Source organism: Amphibalanus amphitrite, unplaced genomic scaffold (assembly GCF_019059575.1).
Source record: "Amphibalanus amphitrite isolate SeventyFive unplaced genomic scaffold, NRLGWU_Aamphi_draft 000821F_arrow, whole genome shotgun sequence".
NCBI classification, from domain to species: Eukaryota; Metazoa; Arthropoda; class Thecostraca; order Balanomorpha; family Balanidae; genus Amphibalanus; species Amphibalanus amphitrite.
In genome coordinates, this window is record NW_024882315.1 from 69,916 (window position 1) to 88,846 (window position 18,931).

Here is an 18,931-nt window from a genome sequence, read left to right on the forward strand (position 1 = left end):
GGCGAGTTTGCGCGTGTACAGTTTAGCTCAGCACCGTACCTGTGCCTGGGTGTTTTCATAGGGTGTGTTTTCCCTCAAAGAGAGGGGTGGTGTTGTGTCGTGAATTTAGTTGCGCTGTTCAGTGTTCGTATCAGCTGCGCCAGAATTGTGCGAGGTTGCTTTGTTATTTTTAGGGAAGACCCAAGTCGTGTCAGCTGATTGCAAATTCCGAACCGGCGCCAATGTGATTTGTAAAATGTAGACGTTTCATGCCCACGCGTTGTAGTCGTGCTTAGTTTCTTATTTGATAGGCACTATAATTGTAAGAATGCTCACCGCCCTCTCGTCTTGTGTTTAGTCACGGCATCGGCCCACTACTAAGTCCGGGGTGGACTTCCGGGTAATGGCGGCGTAGGCGTTGGTCGCGTGGTTTTTTGGTATCTTGTTGTGCGGCGGCCAGAATACACGTCCGGCAGTTCCGGTGATCGTTTTCGGCCGCCCGCCTCTCACGAGGCCACTGTGAAGAGGCAACACAACACTGTCCCTTCAACCTATTATACTGATACGATAATACCAGATTCGCCTTTTTGGATCGATTTAATCATTGAATCATTTTGATTTTTTCGATTCAATCACCATTCGATTCCTTTAAAGGGACAGTATCACCATTTTGATGAAATTTGACATTGCATAGGCCCCACCTTTCTGGTCCGGGAACTGAAGACCGATCCTCGAAGCTCCACACCGTTATCCCGCTATCGCCGCTCAAAGTACGAAAGGTGTACCACACTTTGAATCGTGCTGAATCGTGCTTCACTATCTTCACTTTTTAAATGTTTGCGCCGTTTTGAATTGACCGCCAGTAATAAAACTTTTACCCTGGTCATTTCATCAAATTTTATAAAGCCAAAACGTTTTTCGCACTTATTCATCACCGTTAAATTCATTAAATAGTCGTAGGCAATTTCCGCTGTTTCCTTCGGATTCTAGCGGCTCAACAAAGGAATTCCTCCAGCTTGAATCACAATCTCCCTCCAATGTATGACGTTTATCACGTGATTGTCACGTGATATTTTCTCCCATTGTCAATTGTCACGTCCAATTGTCACTCCCTCCAATTGTCACGTGATATTTTTATAGGCAATATGTAGGCGTTCAACTAGTGTTAAGAGTAAGAACTGCAACTTTCGGTGTTCGATCGTAGAGGGCGGGCCTATCTGCCTGCCGGCGGAGGTCGCTGACCGGTCGCAGGGCAGTGTGTGATCGGAGCCGAGCGCAGAGAGTGCGGCACCTGTACTGAAGTGTTATCTTGATCGGGAAGCAAATACAAGTGAGTGCGACACGCTACAAATACCTAAGGCTACCTCTCCGTAAGGACAACTCAATCAGAAGAACGACCGCGTAAGCGTAGCGTCAATAATGTATTATCTGCGCCAGTTCTGTAGTAATTTTGCATGCTTCCAAACTGGCGGCCATGCTTGTATAGTGGTGGTTCGCTCATGAAAATGAATCATGAAAATGAAATGTGGTTGCAATATTTTTCACCGAGTTCGGTCCTCAAACTATGTTTTTCTGATTCAGAAAAACAAGAAATGCTAGTAAAAAAAAAATCAGCTCCATACATTGATTTTTTTTTCGATGATACTGTCCCTTTAAAAAATTTGTGAATTGATTCCGAGAATTGATTCCATTTGATTCAGATAATAAAAAAGGGAATGATTCACATTTGATTCAGGTAAAAAGTTATTGAAGGGTTCATTTTTTTCAATTCGATTTAAAAAAAGTGATTCAGGGCAAGGGATAGTATTGTATTTCTTGTGTTCTTTTTGTTGTCATGCAAGTATCACCAGTAAAATGCCTTTTGGGGCGACCAACAGAGCGAGTGAAACGGTACCACCTGGACTATTTGCTTATTTCCATTTTATTTTAGATAAATGTGTTTTGTTGTTGTTGTTGGCACCTCCAACTAACTTCTGCGCTGCACCCTACTAACCAGTAACCAGTCCCTATCGATCAGTGGCGGTCGCAGGGGGGGGGGGCCATCAGGGCCATGGCCCCCCCCAAAGGCAAATCAGGGGGGGCCATCATATCATTTGGCCCCCCCCCAAACAACCGATGGGCCCCCATGGCCGTATGGGGCCCTGGCCCGTATTCGATTGTCACGAGGCTCGAGAAACCCACGCCAGCTATTAACAGCTCCCATACCAGTTTTTGAGGGTCCTACACTGACGTCGGAGGGCCCTTCAGTGGCGGTCAAGCGTCCACATTGACCGCTGAGGACCCAAATTGACCTCTGAGGGCCCTCCACTGGCCTTTGAGGGCCCCTAAACCGGTCTCAGGGGCCCAACCGGCGTCTGAGAGCCTCATTCCGGCCTCTGATGGCCTCATTTCTGTCTCTCGAGTCCCAAGACCAGCCTTTAAGTGTCTCTGAGGGCCCCGCACTGGATTCTGAAGACCCGATGTTGGTCTCTAAGAGCCCGCATCGGCCTCTGGGGGCCCATCTTGGCCTTTGAGGGCCCTCCGCTGGTCTCTGGGGTCCAATGCCGGCCCTTGCCGGCCTTTTAGGGCCCAAAACTGACCTCTAAGGGCCCATGCTGGCCTGTAAGGACCCACATTAGCCTCTGAGGCCCCCCGCACTGGATTCTGAAGACCCAATGCCGGCCGCTCAGGGCCCGCATCGGCGTCTGAGGGCCCACATTGGCCTTTGAGGGCCCTCCGCTGGCCTCTGGGGTCCAACGCCGGCCCATGCCAGTCTTTTAGGGCCCCACACTGACCTCTGAGGGCCCCATGCTGGCCTGTAAGGACACACATTAGCCTCTATGGGCCCCGCACTGAATTCTGAAGACCCGATGCCGGCCTCTAAGGGCCCGCATCGGCCTCTGAGGGCCCATCTTGACTTTTGAGGGCCCTCTACTGGCCTCTGGGGTATAACGCCGGCAAATGCCAGTCTTTTAGGGTCCCATTCTGACCTTTGAGGGCCCCATGCTGGCCTGTAAGGGCCCACATTAGCCTCTGAGGGCCCCCGCACTGGATTCTGAAGACCCGATGCCGGCCTCTAAGGGTCAGCATCGGCTTCTGAGGACCCATCTTGGCCTTTGAGGGCCTTCTGTTGGCCTCTGGGGTCCAACGCCGGCCCATGCCGGTCTTTTAGGGCCCCACACTGACCTCTGACAGCTCGTGCTGGCCTGTAAGTACCCACCTTAGCCTCTGAGGACCCCGCACGAGCCTCTAAAGACCCGATGCCGGTCTGTCAGGGCCCGCATCGGCCTCTGAGGGCCCATCTTGGCCTTTAAGGGCCCTCTACTGGCCTCTGGGGTCCAACGCCGGCCCATGTCGGTCTTTTAGGGCACCACGCTAACCTCTGAGGGCTCCATGCTGGCCTGTAAGGACCCACATTTGCCTCTGAGTGCCCAATTTGGTCTCTGATGGTCTCAAACTGCCTTTTGCAGGCCCTGTACTGGTCTCTGAGGGCCCTAAACTGGCCCCTAAGGGCCCAAACCAGCCTAGGTCCCACACCGGCCTCTGATGGTCCCATTTCTGTCTCTGGGACCCAAACTGACCCTTACGTGCCTCTGAGGGCCCCGTACTGGCTTCTGAAGGATCGATGCCGGCTTCTGAGGACCCATAACGGTCTTTAAGTGTCTCATGCCGACACCTCAGGCCCCACACTAGCCTCTGAGGGGCCCCAAACTGGCCGCCTATGAGGTCTCTACACCGGCCACTGATGGCCGTATTATGTTCTCTGGGGGGCTCAAGCCTTACCTTCGGGGGTCACGCACTTGCCTCTGAAGGCCCACATCAGCCTCTGGGGTCCTACCTGGGGCCTTTGAGACCCTTCGCTGACCCTTGGGTCCAACGCCGGCCTTTGGGGAGTCTGACACCGTACTCTAAGGGCCCCATTGCAGCCTCTAGGCGATAGGTATCGCCTAAGCGCTATCGATGGGCCCATAAGTGTAGGAACCATGGGTGCAGTGGGCGCAGTTGCACCAAACACAATTCTGCAGTGGGTGCAGACAATGTATTCTGCATCCACAATAATCTAGAACAAAACCCCCTTTTCTCAGCAACACTACTTTCCATACAGCACGACAAATTTAGGATATTTTGCCCACTATCCATCTTTCGAAGCATTTGATACTGTAATGGTCTTCAAAACTTACATTTGTGCCCAGTAAAAAAAAAAGATGAAACAGAACACATGTGATTGAACAGTGAACAGATACCGAGGACCCACTGTCAAAAGTTTTAGCACGATGATCTTAGAAAATAGCAAAGTTAGCCGCCTAAGCCGCCTTTACTTTTGCGGTAGTCCATTCACAGTTGCGTGAATTAGACAATATCAATAATTCAAAATGCACTTATCGGTACCTTTTCGACATTGTACACCCTCAAAGCTCGCAATGAGCCTCCGCTCGGGTGCCGCTCCCTACCCCCCCCCCCCCCGCTTCACCGGTCATGGCCTGGATTTCTGTACCCGTGCACTACGCCCGTGGGCCCCTTTGAGCTAGCACCGGGCCCCCCGGGTCAGCGCAGGGGCCCCTTTGCCAAGTTGCCCCCCCCCCCAAACTCCAAGTCTGCGACCGCCCCTGCTATCGATGTGTCAAATTTGAGCGCAAGCCAATATGTCTAGCCGTTCTCGAGATCTGGAAGCGGCACCCTGCACATGCGCACGTGTATAATGGGTCCCAACTCCCAACTGACTTTTGCATGGCACCCTACTAACCAAAGGTCCCTAAACATGTACCAAATTTCATCACATTCGGCTTAGCCATTCTGGAAATCTGGAATCGACCCCTGCATGTGCGCACGTGCAGCAGCATCCCAATAGTGGCAAATGGCTATGCATTGCCTAGCGGGTGCCTACCTACATGCCAACTTTCAGCGCATTCGGCCCAGTAGTTGCCAAGATATTGCAATTGCTGCAAAATTGACACCTCTTCGTTTTGCACGTGGTGCATGCTGGACGTGCATAAGGGGGCACTCACATGCATTGGGAATAGTCCAATACTTGGTAGAAGGAATGAAGCTACCCTGCAAAAATTACTGCATGTAAATCGGTCAAGTGATTGCTGAGATAGAAGCCTTGGCTTTACTGAAACCTTTCTTGGGACGTGCTTGGGGAGGGGCCTGGGGACGAGGAGGCACTGGGAGGATCAGGAATAGGATCAAATAGACCTCGTGTCAGTGTGCACTGTGCATGGTATGGTCACAGTTGTTCTGACCAAGATGATTCTTTCAGGTTCTAGCCATAAAGGTTCTGACTTCTGAGAGCATATAGATTTCTGAGAATTCTGAGTACATACCTACTGAGGTGAGTTTGAGTTGAGTGAAAAACCAGCAAAGCATTAGGTACCCACATATTTATTGGTCTGGGTATTGCTGTATTGGTAAGGGAGGCATCGCACAAGCTGGCATATGCTGTGCCAAAGTAGGTAGCTAGAGCCTTGAAATATTTTTTTTTTTTAGATATTTTGCTCAAGTCTTGACTTTGAGAAGTATGCAGGGGCAACTCCAGGTATTTCAGGAGGGGTGTCTTACCCATCTTACCTATGTGATAGGTACTCATTTCCGTGCTGTGTTGAGATGTTAAGCTACATTTGACCATGCCACAGCATAGGTATGCCCACTCGGCTCATGTGACATCTGCCTTACCAATACCCAGTAGTTATGCTTAGCTTAGCACCTACCTGCTTAATTCAATTGTAATGAATCCTAACTCCTGATGTACCTACATAAATGTGTAGATTATGAACAATTTCAGCATTGCACAATTCAACATCATAGCATTCAGGAGGTACCTGCTGAGGTTGTTTCTGGTCAGATTAGTATTGGTGTAATGATCTATGTTATGTTTATTTATTTGCTGTCTTACATGCCTCGATCTATAGCAATGACTGTTTGCTCAATAGCAGCTCACTCAAGTAGATAGCTTCAGAAATGTAACCATACATAAATGCTTGCAAGGCATGTTAATAAGAATTTAGGAAGCAAGGGTTTCAATAACATTAGAAAATGTTCAATAGCCTGTGTCTGGTGGCTCATGAGCCATATGCTGTGGTACCTAATGGATGGTGATTGGTGCGAGTGTGACCTTCTCACTTTTCAGATCTGTTTATTTGCGGGGCCATCATGTCACAGGAATTCGGTCCAGAAGATGAGTTTAGAATTTTAGTCGCAACAGATAATCACCTGGGATATAATGAAAAACATGGTGAAAGAGGTATGTTATGTTGAAGATATATGGTCATAGATGAAAGGTTCTAGCTATATTATTGTAATTAATGCATGTAATCATACTAATCACACAATACACATACAATGCTATTTGTTTTAACCCTCGCCTGTATAGGGGGAGGGGTGGTCGAACGCCCCCCCTCGGTTTTTCGCGAATAACTCGCGTAAAAGTGGCCGATCGTGACGAAATTCTCAGTACCTTCGAGTTGATCAATGTTACACGTACCCTAAAAATTTCATGACCCTGACCTGACCCCTAATGACCTTTGGCCTGAGGACTATTTCTCGAGGCCATGTTTGGCCGGAATCGCGATTCGGCGTATGTTGGCTCGCATTAGTGCTGCCGCGCGTTTGCAGTATTTTCGTGGTTTTAAGTGTTCAAACATGTGATATGATGTTTGTTCCATGCATTAGGGTGGGTGTCAAGGTCACCTGAAGGTCAGGTCAGTTTATTGACCTTTGATGATTTTCTTTAGTTCACTTTTTCGACTTTTACATGTCTCTAGGATAGCTTTTGGATCTGAATTCGAATTTAGCAACCATTTGAACATTTGCGAAGTAGTTTTGGTCCTTCGTAAAGTGTTACGAAGTTGTCAGAAGCGGTTGAAACGTACTTAAAATACCCGGCAGGTTGACCTACTGGTTGACCTGACCTGACCTGACCCGACCTGGCCTAAATGTATGAAGACAGCTGTGATCGAAACTATCACGAAATACGTGATCAGCGTCCCGAAAACCCCATTACTACCTCACTTTACATAGCTCTAACATGTCCCAATTTTCCCGACGTTTAGGTCATTGACCTGACCTGGAAGGTCAACCAACGACCTAGGTCCTTGAAATCGGGTATCATTGGCTTCCTCACGTCACAGGCAACACGCTCGTTTTTTCAGCTTAAGCTCGTTCAGGGGCCGAACGGCCAGAGGGGTCCAACGCCATTTTTAGCTGAATTTACCGGAGGTCAGGTCAATTTCAGGTCAGAAAAGGTCAAATTTTGAAAAATGATTTTTTTTCAACAAAAAAGGTGCCTATCAGATGCAGCTTGAGCTCAGGAACACGATGGTGCCATTTATATTGCTGTACGATGTCAAAAACGTACTGAAAAATGGTTTTGAAAATTACATAATTGTAAATTTTTTGAAAATAATGCAAATAACTGGGCTATTTTTGAAGATATTGAGCTAAGACTTGCTAGAGTGGTTGATCAGTGTATGTTCTATCACAAATAATCCGGTTTTTTTGGGAAAAGCCAAAAACTTTTTGAAAAAAATCAGAAAATATTTTTTTTTGTAATTGTAAAATCATATTTTCAAAATTTTAAAATTTCGAAAATTCGAGATTGCAGTTTGATAGCTACGTCTGTTTGTAGTCCACTGATGCAAAGAAATTGGATCTAGCTTTAAAACTTAGCTCTTGAGAGCGTTTGCCGTAATTCAATATTTTACATCAAAATCGGCCGACATGACGTCATTCTGACGTCATTTCCGGCCAAAATATGGTAGCTACAAAATTGAAATTTTAACACAAGATGTCAAATTGATGTCGTTGAGGGTACTTAAAGTTTCGTGTTGATCCGTGAAACGGTTTAGAAGATATTGCCGAAAAACGGGAGGGGGCTCTGTAGAGCCCCCCCCCCCCCCAGTCATGCGCGGGTTAAAGCAAATGTGCTAGACTTTTGTATTTTTAGCCCCACAGGTACTGTCTGCAATGAATTGGTGCACAATGCAGACAGCAGGCTATGTATATCAAATTGGTGTGCATGTGTGCCGTGTGGTTATTCCCTTGTGAATCTATTTCAGGGGATGACAGCCTGATCATTTTTGAAGAGATTCTTCAGCTGGCCCTAGAAAAAGAGGCTGATTTTATTCTGCTGGGTGGAGATCTTTTCCATGAAAACAAGCCTTCAAGAAATTGTGTCATTCAGTGTTCACAACTGCTGAAAAAGTACTGCTTTGGTGATAGGTGAGTATCATGATTCGTGCAACCATTTCTTGCTACCTTGCTGTGTAAGCCTTAGTTCCACACAAGCTCAGACTGTATTCGGAGCCTTGTTCGGAGTGTCTGAGACCTGTGTCTTTCCAACAGTCATGGGGACTATAGTAGTGTCTTTATTTTTCTCATTGTCACATTATTAGCTCAGAGACATTGAAAGGTGACACCAAGTACCACATGACATATACTCATCTGGAATCTCCAACCAATGCATCAAAAACGTTGAGACATCAACTGCAACTGTGGGATGTGTTACATTTAGAACAGCATGTGGTACCAACTCTTGTAACTTTCAATACAGGCGGCGCACGTTGCGTTCTTTGCCCATTAGAGACCATTGTCCTAATGCCATGGCTTTCATCATCATTGCAGGCCCGTGTCCTTTGAATATCTGAGCGATCCAAGCAAGGACTTCTGCATGAAGGAGCCGCAGGTGAACTTTCATGATCCGAATCTAAACATCGCGATGCCCGTGTTCTCGATTCACGGAAACCACGATGATATTAGCGGTGAGTGTTACAGTGACCTTTGACCAGGCAACGTGCACCGATCCCTGTCACTGCGACTCTGGCCTGGTCGAGGGAATCTCGACTGGGTAACTTATTGGACTGAATTTGTTTGTGCCCATTGTATGATATAAAACTAAGCAGGACAGCCAAATGCTCATTATTTTCTACAGGCTGGGCGACCCAGAGGCTGGGTGTCCTAAGGAACAATGCCGATCGCCCAGATGGCTTTTCGTTTTTTTTTTATCGCAGTTTTAGCCGAGGAACTTTCCAAACATCTTCTCTGATACAGCCTATGAGAGTATTTAGTCTTTTACCTGTCCACGATTTTATCTGACGTCAAAATAGCAAAGTTTCCTAAGTCCTAACACAGTTTTATTATTGTACTACTGCGGGGACGATCGTCAAGCTTCCATGATTGGGCTGCTGTCTCTGCCACCCCTGTGAGTGTCACAGTGAGCGGCGCGCCTGTTGTCTCTGCCACCCCTGTGAGTGTCACAATGAGCGGCGCGCCTGTTGTCTCTGCCACACATGTGAGTGTCACAGTGAGCGGCGCGCCTGTTGTCTCTGCCACACCTGTGAGTGTCACAGTGAGCGGCGCGCCTGTTGTCTCTGCCAACCCTGTGTGACAATGGTCCCGATCGGCGCGCCTGTTGTCTCTGCCACACCTGTGAGTGTCACAGTGAGCGGCGCGCCTGTTGTCTCTGCCAACCCTGTGAGTGTCACAGTGGTCCCGATCGGCGCGCCTGTTGGCGGTGCCGGCGTGCGGTACGCGCTGTGACGCCGGCCCGCCGCGCCGCCGCAGGGCTCGGCGACACGGCTGCGCTGGAGCTGCTCTCGGTGGCCGGCCTGATCAACTACTTCGGCCGGTGCACCGACCTGCGCGAGGTGCAGCTGTCGCCCGTGCTGCTGCAGAAGGGACGCACCCGGCTGGCGCTCTACGGACTGGGCAACATTCGTGACGAGCGGCTGCATCGCATCTTCACCGGCGGAAAGGTGCGTCCGCCGCCGGTAGATCAGCGCACCCCCCCCCCCCCCCAGTTCGCTGTGATTGAACCCTCTTCTGAGGTACTTTCTGCCGCTCTACGGTCGTGTTTTGAATGCTCATTTAAAACTAATTACAGGGTAAAAGACGAAGCCGGAGGCATTCGCCAGTCTTGGTCATTTGTCTTGTAGCACAATCGGTTACACAAAACGATGATTGATAATTGAGTCCGTTTTGAAAAAGTTGACTTCGGAATTCGGACCGAACGTCAGTGGGGCTCTTGCACCGTGTTGGGTGTTGGTGATTCTCGCCAGAAAACAATAAACGATAAAAAGGCTACGTCATAATAAATGTTTGATTATTGATATTCATGTTGATCCGATTTCGATGAATCGATTTGATTCGATTTCATCGAATCGCCGTGATTAAAACTATTCGGTTGGCTAACAATTGGGTGTCTGTGTCCGTTTCAGTTTCTGATGCTGCGTCCCAAGGAGGACACTGAGAGCTGGTTCAACCTGTTCGTGCTGCACCAGAACCGCACCAAACACGGCCCCAAGAGCTACATCCCCGTGGAGTTTCTGGACGACTTCCTCGACCTGGTCATCTGGGGCCACGAGCACGAGAACCGCCTGGAGCCCGAGTGGCAGGAGATACGCAAACTGCACATCTCCCAGCCGGGTAAGTTGCGGCTGCCCGCCCGGTGGGCTGAACTCGACCTGCGCTGAACTAGGGGAGAGTGGGGTAATTTGGCCGCTTTTTTTAAAAAAACGATGTAACTTAAAACTGACGACACATTTCTGCATTTTCTCAACGCTGGCAGGTGTCGCATTCATTTTACTTTACTGGACAGTGAACTTGAAATGATAGAGTAATTATTTATATTGAAATTGTGACGTATTACAAAGGTCTGCAAGGCGGCCAAATTGCCCCACTAGCAGGGTTATTTGGCCGGGGGTGTGGGGCAATTTGGCCGGTGTTAGTTTGCGGTCGGGATTTTGTGTTATATTGCCAGTCAGCTTCAGATTCAGCAATGACGTGTGTCCTAGGACGCATTTACCACATTTTGGAGATTGACTCATGGGGTCACAGGGGTCAATATAGCCAAATTAGCGGCTCTAGATGCGAAGACAGTTTTTATGAATAACTTTTGAAGTAATCAGGCTAGGCCAAAACTTCGAGTACCATCGTAATTCTCGCGTCATTCCGCATCGAAACATATATGTGTTGACCTCGAGAAGTCAAGGCCAAAGGTTGACCTCAGGTCACGTTACCTCAGGTCGCTTGACCTCAAGGTCACGTGATTTCAAGGTCATCATGCATATCATTCGATGCGCCTTGGCGAGCTGAACAGAATGAGACCATTTGTGCGGCTGTACCATTTTTATGTAAGGATTTATTAGCAAAAAACGTTTGGTAACCTTTGATGACGTCACATGCTCTTACAGTTGATCAATCGGAAGTAAGGCATCAAAGTAGTCAAAGTTGGTCATGAATCATGTCATTTATGGTACAATTGACCATGAAAACTCGGCCGTCGCAGCATAGTGACCATGAGCGCACCGGCCAAGTTGCCCCGCTAGTCCCGGCCATATTACCCCATATTGCCATTCTGAAAATTTTTGTGTATAAAGTCATCACGGCTGTACGGAATTAGATGAAATTGCTCTTGGAACCGCTGAACACCCCCAAGAGTGACGCTATAATGTCTGAATTCGTTTTAAGCCCAAATACTACATGTTATACAACTTTGTAAACAGAAGTAAAATTTACCATTTTCTAATGAAATTAACGTTTTATTAATTTTGAATAAAACTAAGAGGGGCAAAGCTTTGACATTTGTCCTCCAGTTATTTCTACCCATGACAAATGAATAGAGACTTATTTCACTCACTTTTATTAGACATCATACAGGTGGGGGCGGCCAATTTACACCACCGGCCAAATTACCCCACTCTCCCCTACTTGGGCGCCCCGGAATTCAACTGCCACCGAAAATAACCTCACGTTTCTCCTGTCGATTTTTACTTTGTGTATGTGACCATGGCTGATCCATGTTGTTTCCTACCATGACGATCTGAATAACCAGTTCATCTGTGTGCAGTGTGCACTAAGTCCTGTGTCGTCGCAGTCATGTCAGTACTGTCTAAGTATTTACAGTCTGCTCTCAATCCCCCTATTGAATGTGGGCAGTTCCAACATCAAATGATGACGCCTTACACGCCCCGAGGGCGTTTCATTGCATCCTGCTGTGTCACCATTACCGCCGAAACCAGGGTGCATCGTAAAACGTCGTGATTCTGTGATACATACGGTCATTTGTGGAGGCCAACCCTTGAATGCTGTTTAGTGGGCCCACTATGGCCCACAGTGGGATCGCGCTTTCTCTCATCCCTTTGGACGCCTAACCAATTAGAATTGGCCAAACAGTAGATAGTAGAGCGGCAGGACAATATAGACAGCTCGCCTTATTGACAAACGCCCCCCCCCCCCCTCCCGACTGACCAGTCCTGTCCCTGACCCCACCCGTACCGCCGTCACAGTCAGTTGTCCCTGACCCCGCCCGGTCACAGTCAGTTGTTCCTGACCCCGCCCGGTCACAGACAGTTGTCCCTTACCCCGCCCGTCGCCCGGTCACAGTCAGTTGTCCCTGACCTCGCCCGGTCACAGTCAGTTGTCCCTGACCTCGCCCGGGCCGCCCGGTCACGGTCAGTTGTCCCTGACCTCGCCCGGGCCGCCCGGTCACAGGCAGTTGTCCCTGACCCCGCCCGGTCGCAGTCAGTTGTCCCTGACCTCGCCCGGTCACAGGCAGTTATCCCTGACCCCGCCCGTACCGCCGTCACAGGCAGTTGTCCCTAACCTCGCCCAGTCACAGGCAGTTGTCCATGACCTCGCCCGGTCACAGGCAGTTGTCCCTGACCCCGCCCGGTCGCAGTCAGTTGTCCCTGACCTCGCCCGGTCACAGGCAGTTGTCCCTGACCCCGCCCGGTCGCAGTCAGTTGTCCCTGACCTCGCCCGGTCACAGGCAGTTGTCCCTGACCTCGCCCGGGCCGCGGTCACAGGCAGTTGTCCCTGACCTCGCCCGGGCCGCGGTCACAGGCAGTTGTCCCTGACCTCGCCCGGTCACAGTCAGTTGTCCCTGACCCCGCCCGGTCACAGGCAGTTGTCCCTGACCTCGCCCGGTCACAGGCAGTTGTCCCTGACCTCGCCCGGGCCGCCGCCACAGGCAGTTCGGTGGCTACCTCGCTGTGTGACGGCGAGGCCAAGCCCAAGGCGGTCGGCCTGCTGCACGTGCGCGGCAAGGAGTTCAAGATGGAGTCGCTGCCGCTGCGCACCGTGCGCCCGTTCATGTTCCGCACGGTGCGCCTGGCGGACAGCGAGGCTGGCCGCGACCCGGCCGCCAGCGATGCGGCCGAGCTGGCGCAGCAGTACGTGGCCGAGTGCGTGGAGCGGATGCTGCTGGAGGCCGAGGAGCAGATCACCGGTCAGTCGGCACAGACGACCGCCGGCGGGGTAGGGGTAGTGTGGATACCTGCAGCTGAGCGAGGGTTCGGACAGTGGGTGCCAGACAGCAGATATCATGGATGTTTATTTGTGTTTGTGTTTGTACTACATGGATAATGATATTGGATACCACACAAGCTAAATGTGATTGTATTATTTTGTCACATTGTTTGTGAACGTCTAATTACCTGAAAAACACTTCCCTACCAATACTGACGTGTCGATTTGACGTGTGCCTCCGGCCGGGGCAGGCCACCCCCGCCAGCCGCGTCAGCCGCTGCTCCGTCTGCGAGTCGAGTACTCTGAGGAGGCGCAGCTGTTCCACACGGTGCGGTTCGGACAGCAGTTTGCCGGCCGCGTCTCCAACTGGGAGGACATGATCCTGATGAAGCGCGAGCGGTCAGAGCTCGACTCCAAGGACGTCAAGGACGGCCCCGTCATGACGCAGACGCTGCCGCGGGTGAGGGAGCTGCGAGAGAGAGAGAGAGAGAGAGAGAGAGAGAGAGAGAGAGAGAGAGAGAGGGAGTTGGAGAGAGAGAGAGAGGGGGAGAGGGAGAGGGAGAGAGAGGGAGGGAGAGAGAGAGGGAGAGAGAGAGGGGAGAGAGAGAGGGAGAGAGAGAGAGGGAGAGAGAGAGGGAGAGAGAGAGAGAGAGAGAGAGAGGGAGAGAGAGAGGGAGAGAGAGAGAGGGAGAGAGAGAGAGGGAGAGAGAGAGGGAGAGAGAGAGGGAGAGAGAGAGGGAGAGGAGAGAGGGAGAGAGAGAGAGAGAGGGGGGAGAGAGAGAGAGAGAGGGGAGAGAGAGAGAGAGAGAGAGAGGGAGAGAGAGAGAGAGAGAGAGAAGAGAGAGAGAGAGAGAGAGAGAGAGAGAGGAGGGAGGGAGCGAGGAAGTAAATAAGAAAAAGGGATGAGTGATAGGGTATGGGTTTTAGGAGAGAAAGAGAGTGCACCGTTTAATGTCTTGAGACTCCAGATGCTTAGTATAGTCTACATTGGAGTGTTATGCTGGTGAACCGATCGTTTTCCTTGTCTCCTAGGAAGAGATGCGAGTGGAAGACTTTGTTGCCAAACATTTTTCCGAGATGGAAGAGGGCACTGGCCTGCGACTGCTCAATGAACTCAAAATGGGCATGGCAGTGAACCACTTCGTCGTCAAAGAGGACTCGACCGCCATCGCAAAGGCGTTACAGTAAGTCGGCTGCTTAGATCTAGTTTGGGCTGTCCGTGCTTGCATCGTGAGCAAACTATGTTTTCACATGATATCTAACACGTGGTCGGACTCAGCGCTAGTTAGAGGACACGTTCATGCATTACAACGAGCCTGTTAACTGATTCCAGAAGGGAATTCGTTCATAGAAATTCGCCCTGTGCACGGTAGGGTAGGGTGGGGTAATTTGAACATGTGGGGCAATTTGAACATAGTGTGAATAACACAAAATTACGGAAAATCCATAAGTGGCATGACAATAAGACCAATGAGAGAAATTATCGTAACTAAAAGGGCTATCATATGAACGGGGTTTAAGGTTTCAGGGGATGAAGATGTTTACGCACAGTGTAAAAAATCTATTTCGCAAGGAAAAACGCCTAACAACACGTCATTGCAACTTCATTGCAGCGCAAAATCTTGCATTGCTAGCGCCTAATACGCAACGGCTTTTGTTGTATAATGGCCTAATCAGTGCCTTCAATCCAAGAAAGTTGCTTTTGAACCCTGTTTTTTAAGATGGCAAAATAACTTTTAGCGTGGGGTAATTTGAACATAGTGTGAGAATTTCAATGAAGACAGGGATATCTCCGAAAAACAACGCTCCCAGTTTTTTTTTTTTTTGCCAATATTTTCGAACCAAAGCAGTAGCAGATAAGTGATGCCAGTTTTAGAAAATTTACGTCTAATATCCGTCTAATGTCCGGCATTTTCGTTGATTTTCCGTCCAAAAATGTTAAAGTCAACTATATGTCCAAATATGTCCGAATATTATGCAGCTATCAACACTCAAAACCGTCATTTATATTGCATATCATGTAATTTTACCAGCCGAAAAGTGCTCATTATATTGAGAGCTTAACAAACTTTCCATTCGCCAACCAATGCTATGCACGATTACTTTATAAAAAGCGCCGAAGTGTAGCAAGCCATCGTCCAATGTTGTCCAGTCTGCTACCTTTGTCCAACCAATTCCGAATTGGACATTGGTCAAAATCAGAACCCCAAATGTCCAGGTTTCGATTGGCACCACTTTAACAGATCTAGTAAGGTTGGGAGAGTTTTTATCGAACAAAAATGATAGACGTTCTGTTAATTGAAGAGGGGCGAATTCTGTCAACTGACCGGTGTGCAGCGTGCAGATATTAATACTCTGCAACTGTTATTTTTGCTGTTGTGTTGATTTTTCAAGTGAAGGTATGTTTAGAATTGTTCTGCCTATTTGTTTATGGGTCAAACAACATCGGTGCTGGCGAGACTATCGTTTTTATGACAGGTAAAGGCAGTATGTTCAAATTACCCCACGGTGGGGCAATTTGAACACACCGTGACTTGGTGGAGAAGTGAGGCTATGCTATTCAAGGTATGCTCGGCTCGTCCAAAAATGAGGCTTGCATGGTGAAAGCAAGTGACACTTGCGCTACTGAAGCAGTTTTTCTTCATCCAGGGTTGAACTGGAATTTGGTACAACGGAGAAGACGCAAAAATATGTTCAAATTACCCCACACTACCCTACTTGCTCTAAATGTGTGCTCGAGTGAGCTGGTTCGCTTTCTCGAACGGATCCGCTTGTGGTATCAATCACCTTTTTAAAACGGGACCTTCTGCTTTTGCTCTACGTCATCGGTCGCACTACGACTATCTGCTATATATCGTACAGTTGTAGACCTCAGGCATTTCATGTCATGGGTGTTACCAGTGATATTATAGAAGGCTTAGAATCACTGATAGACGCGTCAACCTGATAGCAACACAGCGTGTTGGTCCGCGCGCTACGCCCCATCGCCACGGCTAACGGACGCACCCCTCAGGCACCAGCTGATCGCCATGGCAACTGACGTACCCCTCAGGCTCCAGATCGGCGCGGCTAACTGACATATCCCTCAGGCACCAGATCGGCGCGGCTAACTGACATATCCCTCAGGCACCAGATTCGGGCGCGTTTGACTAACATACCCCTCAGGCACCAGATCGGCGCAGCTGACTGACTTACCCCTCAGGCACCAGATCGGCGCGGCCGTGAAGAACCTGCTGTCGCGGAACCTGCTGGACGTCAGCGAGGACAGCATCAGCGAGGAGCTGGACGCCATCCGCGAGGAGCGCCGCCAGAGGAAGCTGGACAAACTGAACGCCACGGCGGCCACGGGCGACTCGGGCCTGGGCACCGGCACCACGGCGGCGCCCAGCGCGCGCAGGGACTCGGATGATGATGAGGAAGAGGTGGGTGGACGCTGCTCCAGTAACTCGGCAGACGGGGTCGGGGAGGAATGGTGCGCTCTGGGCTTTCTTAGCCTCTCTGGGAGGCTAAGAAAGCCCACTCACATCACAAGAGCTCCCACACAACATCCAAAGTTTGACATGAGAATACGCATTCGGGCAGTGTACACAATACAACAGTCCTAGTCTAACTATTGCAGTCTCAAAGGTTCTACCTGATGTTTTCCCTGATGTGTGTCAACGTTATCAGACGTTTTGAGTTGTTTCCCGTTATTCACATCATTTTGTGGATTTGCGAGTGTAATGACTAGACCGAAGTCCTTCAGTTCTCGGAAAACTTTCAGTTGAGAGCGCTCAGTTCTCTATTATCCGTATGACAAATGATCAATCTGATAAGTCTGGGATCATTCCGGGTATGTGTTACTGTGATGTACGGATATTCTCGTATCCATCTGCACTGCAGTCATTAGCTGCTACAAAGCGTGTTCTTGGCATGGTCGCTATTTTCATGCCACATCTTTTCTACATTTAATGAGCCACAATAACTAACAGCATTCATAGTCATCACCGTGTGAGAGTCCGAATCCTGACCGGGCTGTATGGCAGTCCGAGTCCTGGACCGTCGCCAAGACACCCCCGTCACTGACCGGCGCGCGTGTCGGCAGATGCTGGAGGTGTTGGAGACGGACCCGGCGCCGCGGCGACCGGCCGCCCAGGAGGTCACCATCCTGAGCTCCGACTCTGACGGCGACACAGAGATGGACTTGCAGACAGGTGAGGACACTGACGGCCGTGGAGGCTAGCCCAGTCGGAGTCGCTAGCTATTATGGAAGTCGAGTGTTCTTGCCGTGATAGGTTATATCTAACCAGCGTCATTATCTGTCGAGCTTATTCGTATGAATTTAGAGTTTAAACATCTATTTGTTTGGCGTTTCCTCGCTCCTAGTCTTCGTAAAACATAACTAATTGAATCGTGTTTCGTTTGTATAATTATGCTGGATAATTAAAGCCATTTTCACGTTCATTCTCACACCAAGACTTTGAGATGAAAGTACGTACTGAGTTTCTAGCATTTCACGGTAGAATATGTTTGGTTAAGCAGTGAAATTTGTAGCACGCAGACCGGTCGTGATATCGGTTCCATGTCCTCAGCTCCGGCGCCGCCCGGCCGCCGCGGCAGGGGAGCGGCGGCCACCACCGGCCGGGGCGGACGGGGCCGGGCCGGCCGCGGCGCCGGCGACGCCCGAACGCCGGCCGCCCCTCGCGGCAGAGGCGGGCGGGGTCGCGGCAGGGCTGCTGCGAACAAGGTGAGTGGGACACCGGGGCGGGATGTGTGTCATCTTCCCAGGATGCAATGTTGGCACGCTAATACCTTCTTCCGGAACTGACTAATTCGCGAATTAATTTGCTGAACTCCTTTGTGAAGAGCTAATTTGCACGTGAAATCTTGTGATATGATCAGCTCGATATTTACTAGGAACATTTTTATTTGGTGACGAGCATTTGAGCCAGACGACATTGATCCGTGCTTCTTGCCCCGGTCTGTCTTGCTATTACGAGACTGTCCTCGTCAAATTGTTACCGTCCGCCTCGAAATTTAATTTCCATTCGATTCTCGTTAGTCGTTAGGCCCCGCGACAGCATCCCACTCAGCCTCATTAACTGTCCCTCTGGCCGGCAGGGTATGGTGCCCCTGGAGACCATGTTCGCGGCCGCCTCCCGGTCATCCCGCGCCGGCAGCGCCTCCCAGTCTCAGTCGCAGTCCCAGTCACAGTCGGCCAGCAGTCGCAGACCGTCCCGGGCCGCCTCCAAGGGAATCGTGTTCGACAGCGACAGCGACTGAGGCGGCCGACACTCCGCAGTGTGCCGGGTACTCATTACCGGACCGACACTCCGCAGTGTGACTGAACCGGGTACTCATTGTCGGGCCGACACTCCACAATGTGTGACTGAACCGGGTACTCATTGCCGGGCCGACACTCATTTGGTCTCACATGGCACGACACAGTCACACACTGCTTGGGCAGGCAGTGTGTGACTGAACCGGGTACTCATAATGCGGGGCCGACATTCCCGGCTCCATTCCATGCCATCTTTGTGATAATGGGTCGTGGCTGTGATCCACCAGGCGTTCGGTCCGGTGCTCATCGCTGGTGTGCGTCAATTAAACTGTGTGCGGGTATCTTTGTGACCTGCAGTTGAATGTCGCGTTGTCGTTTTTTTATATATAACCTGGAAAATTGTTCTCGCTCGTCATGGACGAAATACAAGCATCACGCTTGCCAATTTTTGAGACTGCACAAAGAATCACC

At 50.0% G+C, this 18,931-nt stretch overlaps 1 protein-coding gene across 1 annotated transcript; it reads left to right on the forward strand.

Annotated features, from left to right (window-relative positions):
- Positions 1-1,642: 1,642 nt before the first annotated feature.
- On the forward strand, positions 1,643-18,900 carry LOC122366635 (double-strand break repair protein MRE11-like). The gene is made up of 15 exons (XM_043339116.1): positions 1,643-1,714; positions 5,219-5,290; positions 6,086-6,199; positions 8,013-8,175; positions 8,578-8,714; positions 9,517-9,707; positions 10,170-10,377; positions 12,923-13,180; positions 13,452-13,660; positions 14,233-14,384; positions 16,403-16,622; positions 17,285-17,393; positions 17,772-17,926; positions 18,301-18,476; positions 18,648-18,900. The coding sequence occupies exons 3-14, from the start codon at positions 6,109-6,111 to the stop codon at positions 18,460-18,462; spliced, it is 2,055 nt and encodes a 684-aa protein (XP_043195051.1). The 5' UTR covers positions 1,643-1,714; positions 5,219-5,290; positions 6,086-6,108; the 3' UTR covers positions 18,463-18,476; positions 18,648-18,900.
- Positions 18,901-18,931: the final 31 nt, after the last annotated feature.

What these genes read in the sequence shown, in the direction of transcription:
- LOC122366635 (XM_043339116.1), top strand. Translation starts at nt 6,109, where the DNA reads ATGTCACAGGAATTCGGTCCAGAAGATGAGTTTAGAATTTTAGTCGCA. An exon ending in TGAAAAACATGGTGAAAGAG is followed by an intron (nt 6,200 to 8,012) that starts GTATGTTATGTT and finishes AATCTATTTCAG; the next exon opens with GGGATGACAGCCTGATCATT. An exon ending in CGGATGATGATGAGGAAGAG is followed by an intron (nt 16,623 to 17,284) that starts GTGGGTGGACGC and finishes GCGTGTCGGCAG; the next exon opens with ATGCTGGAGGTGTTGGAGAC.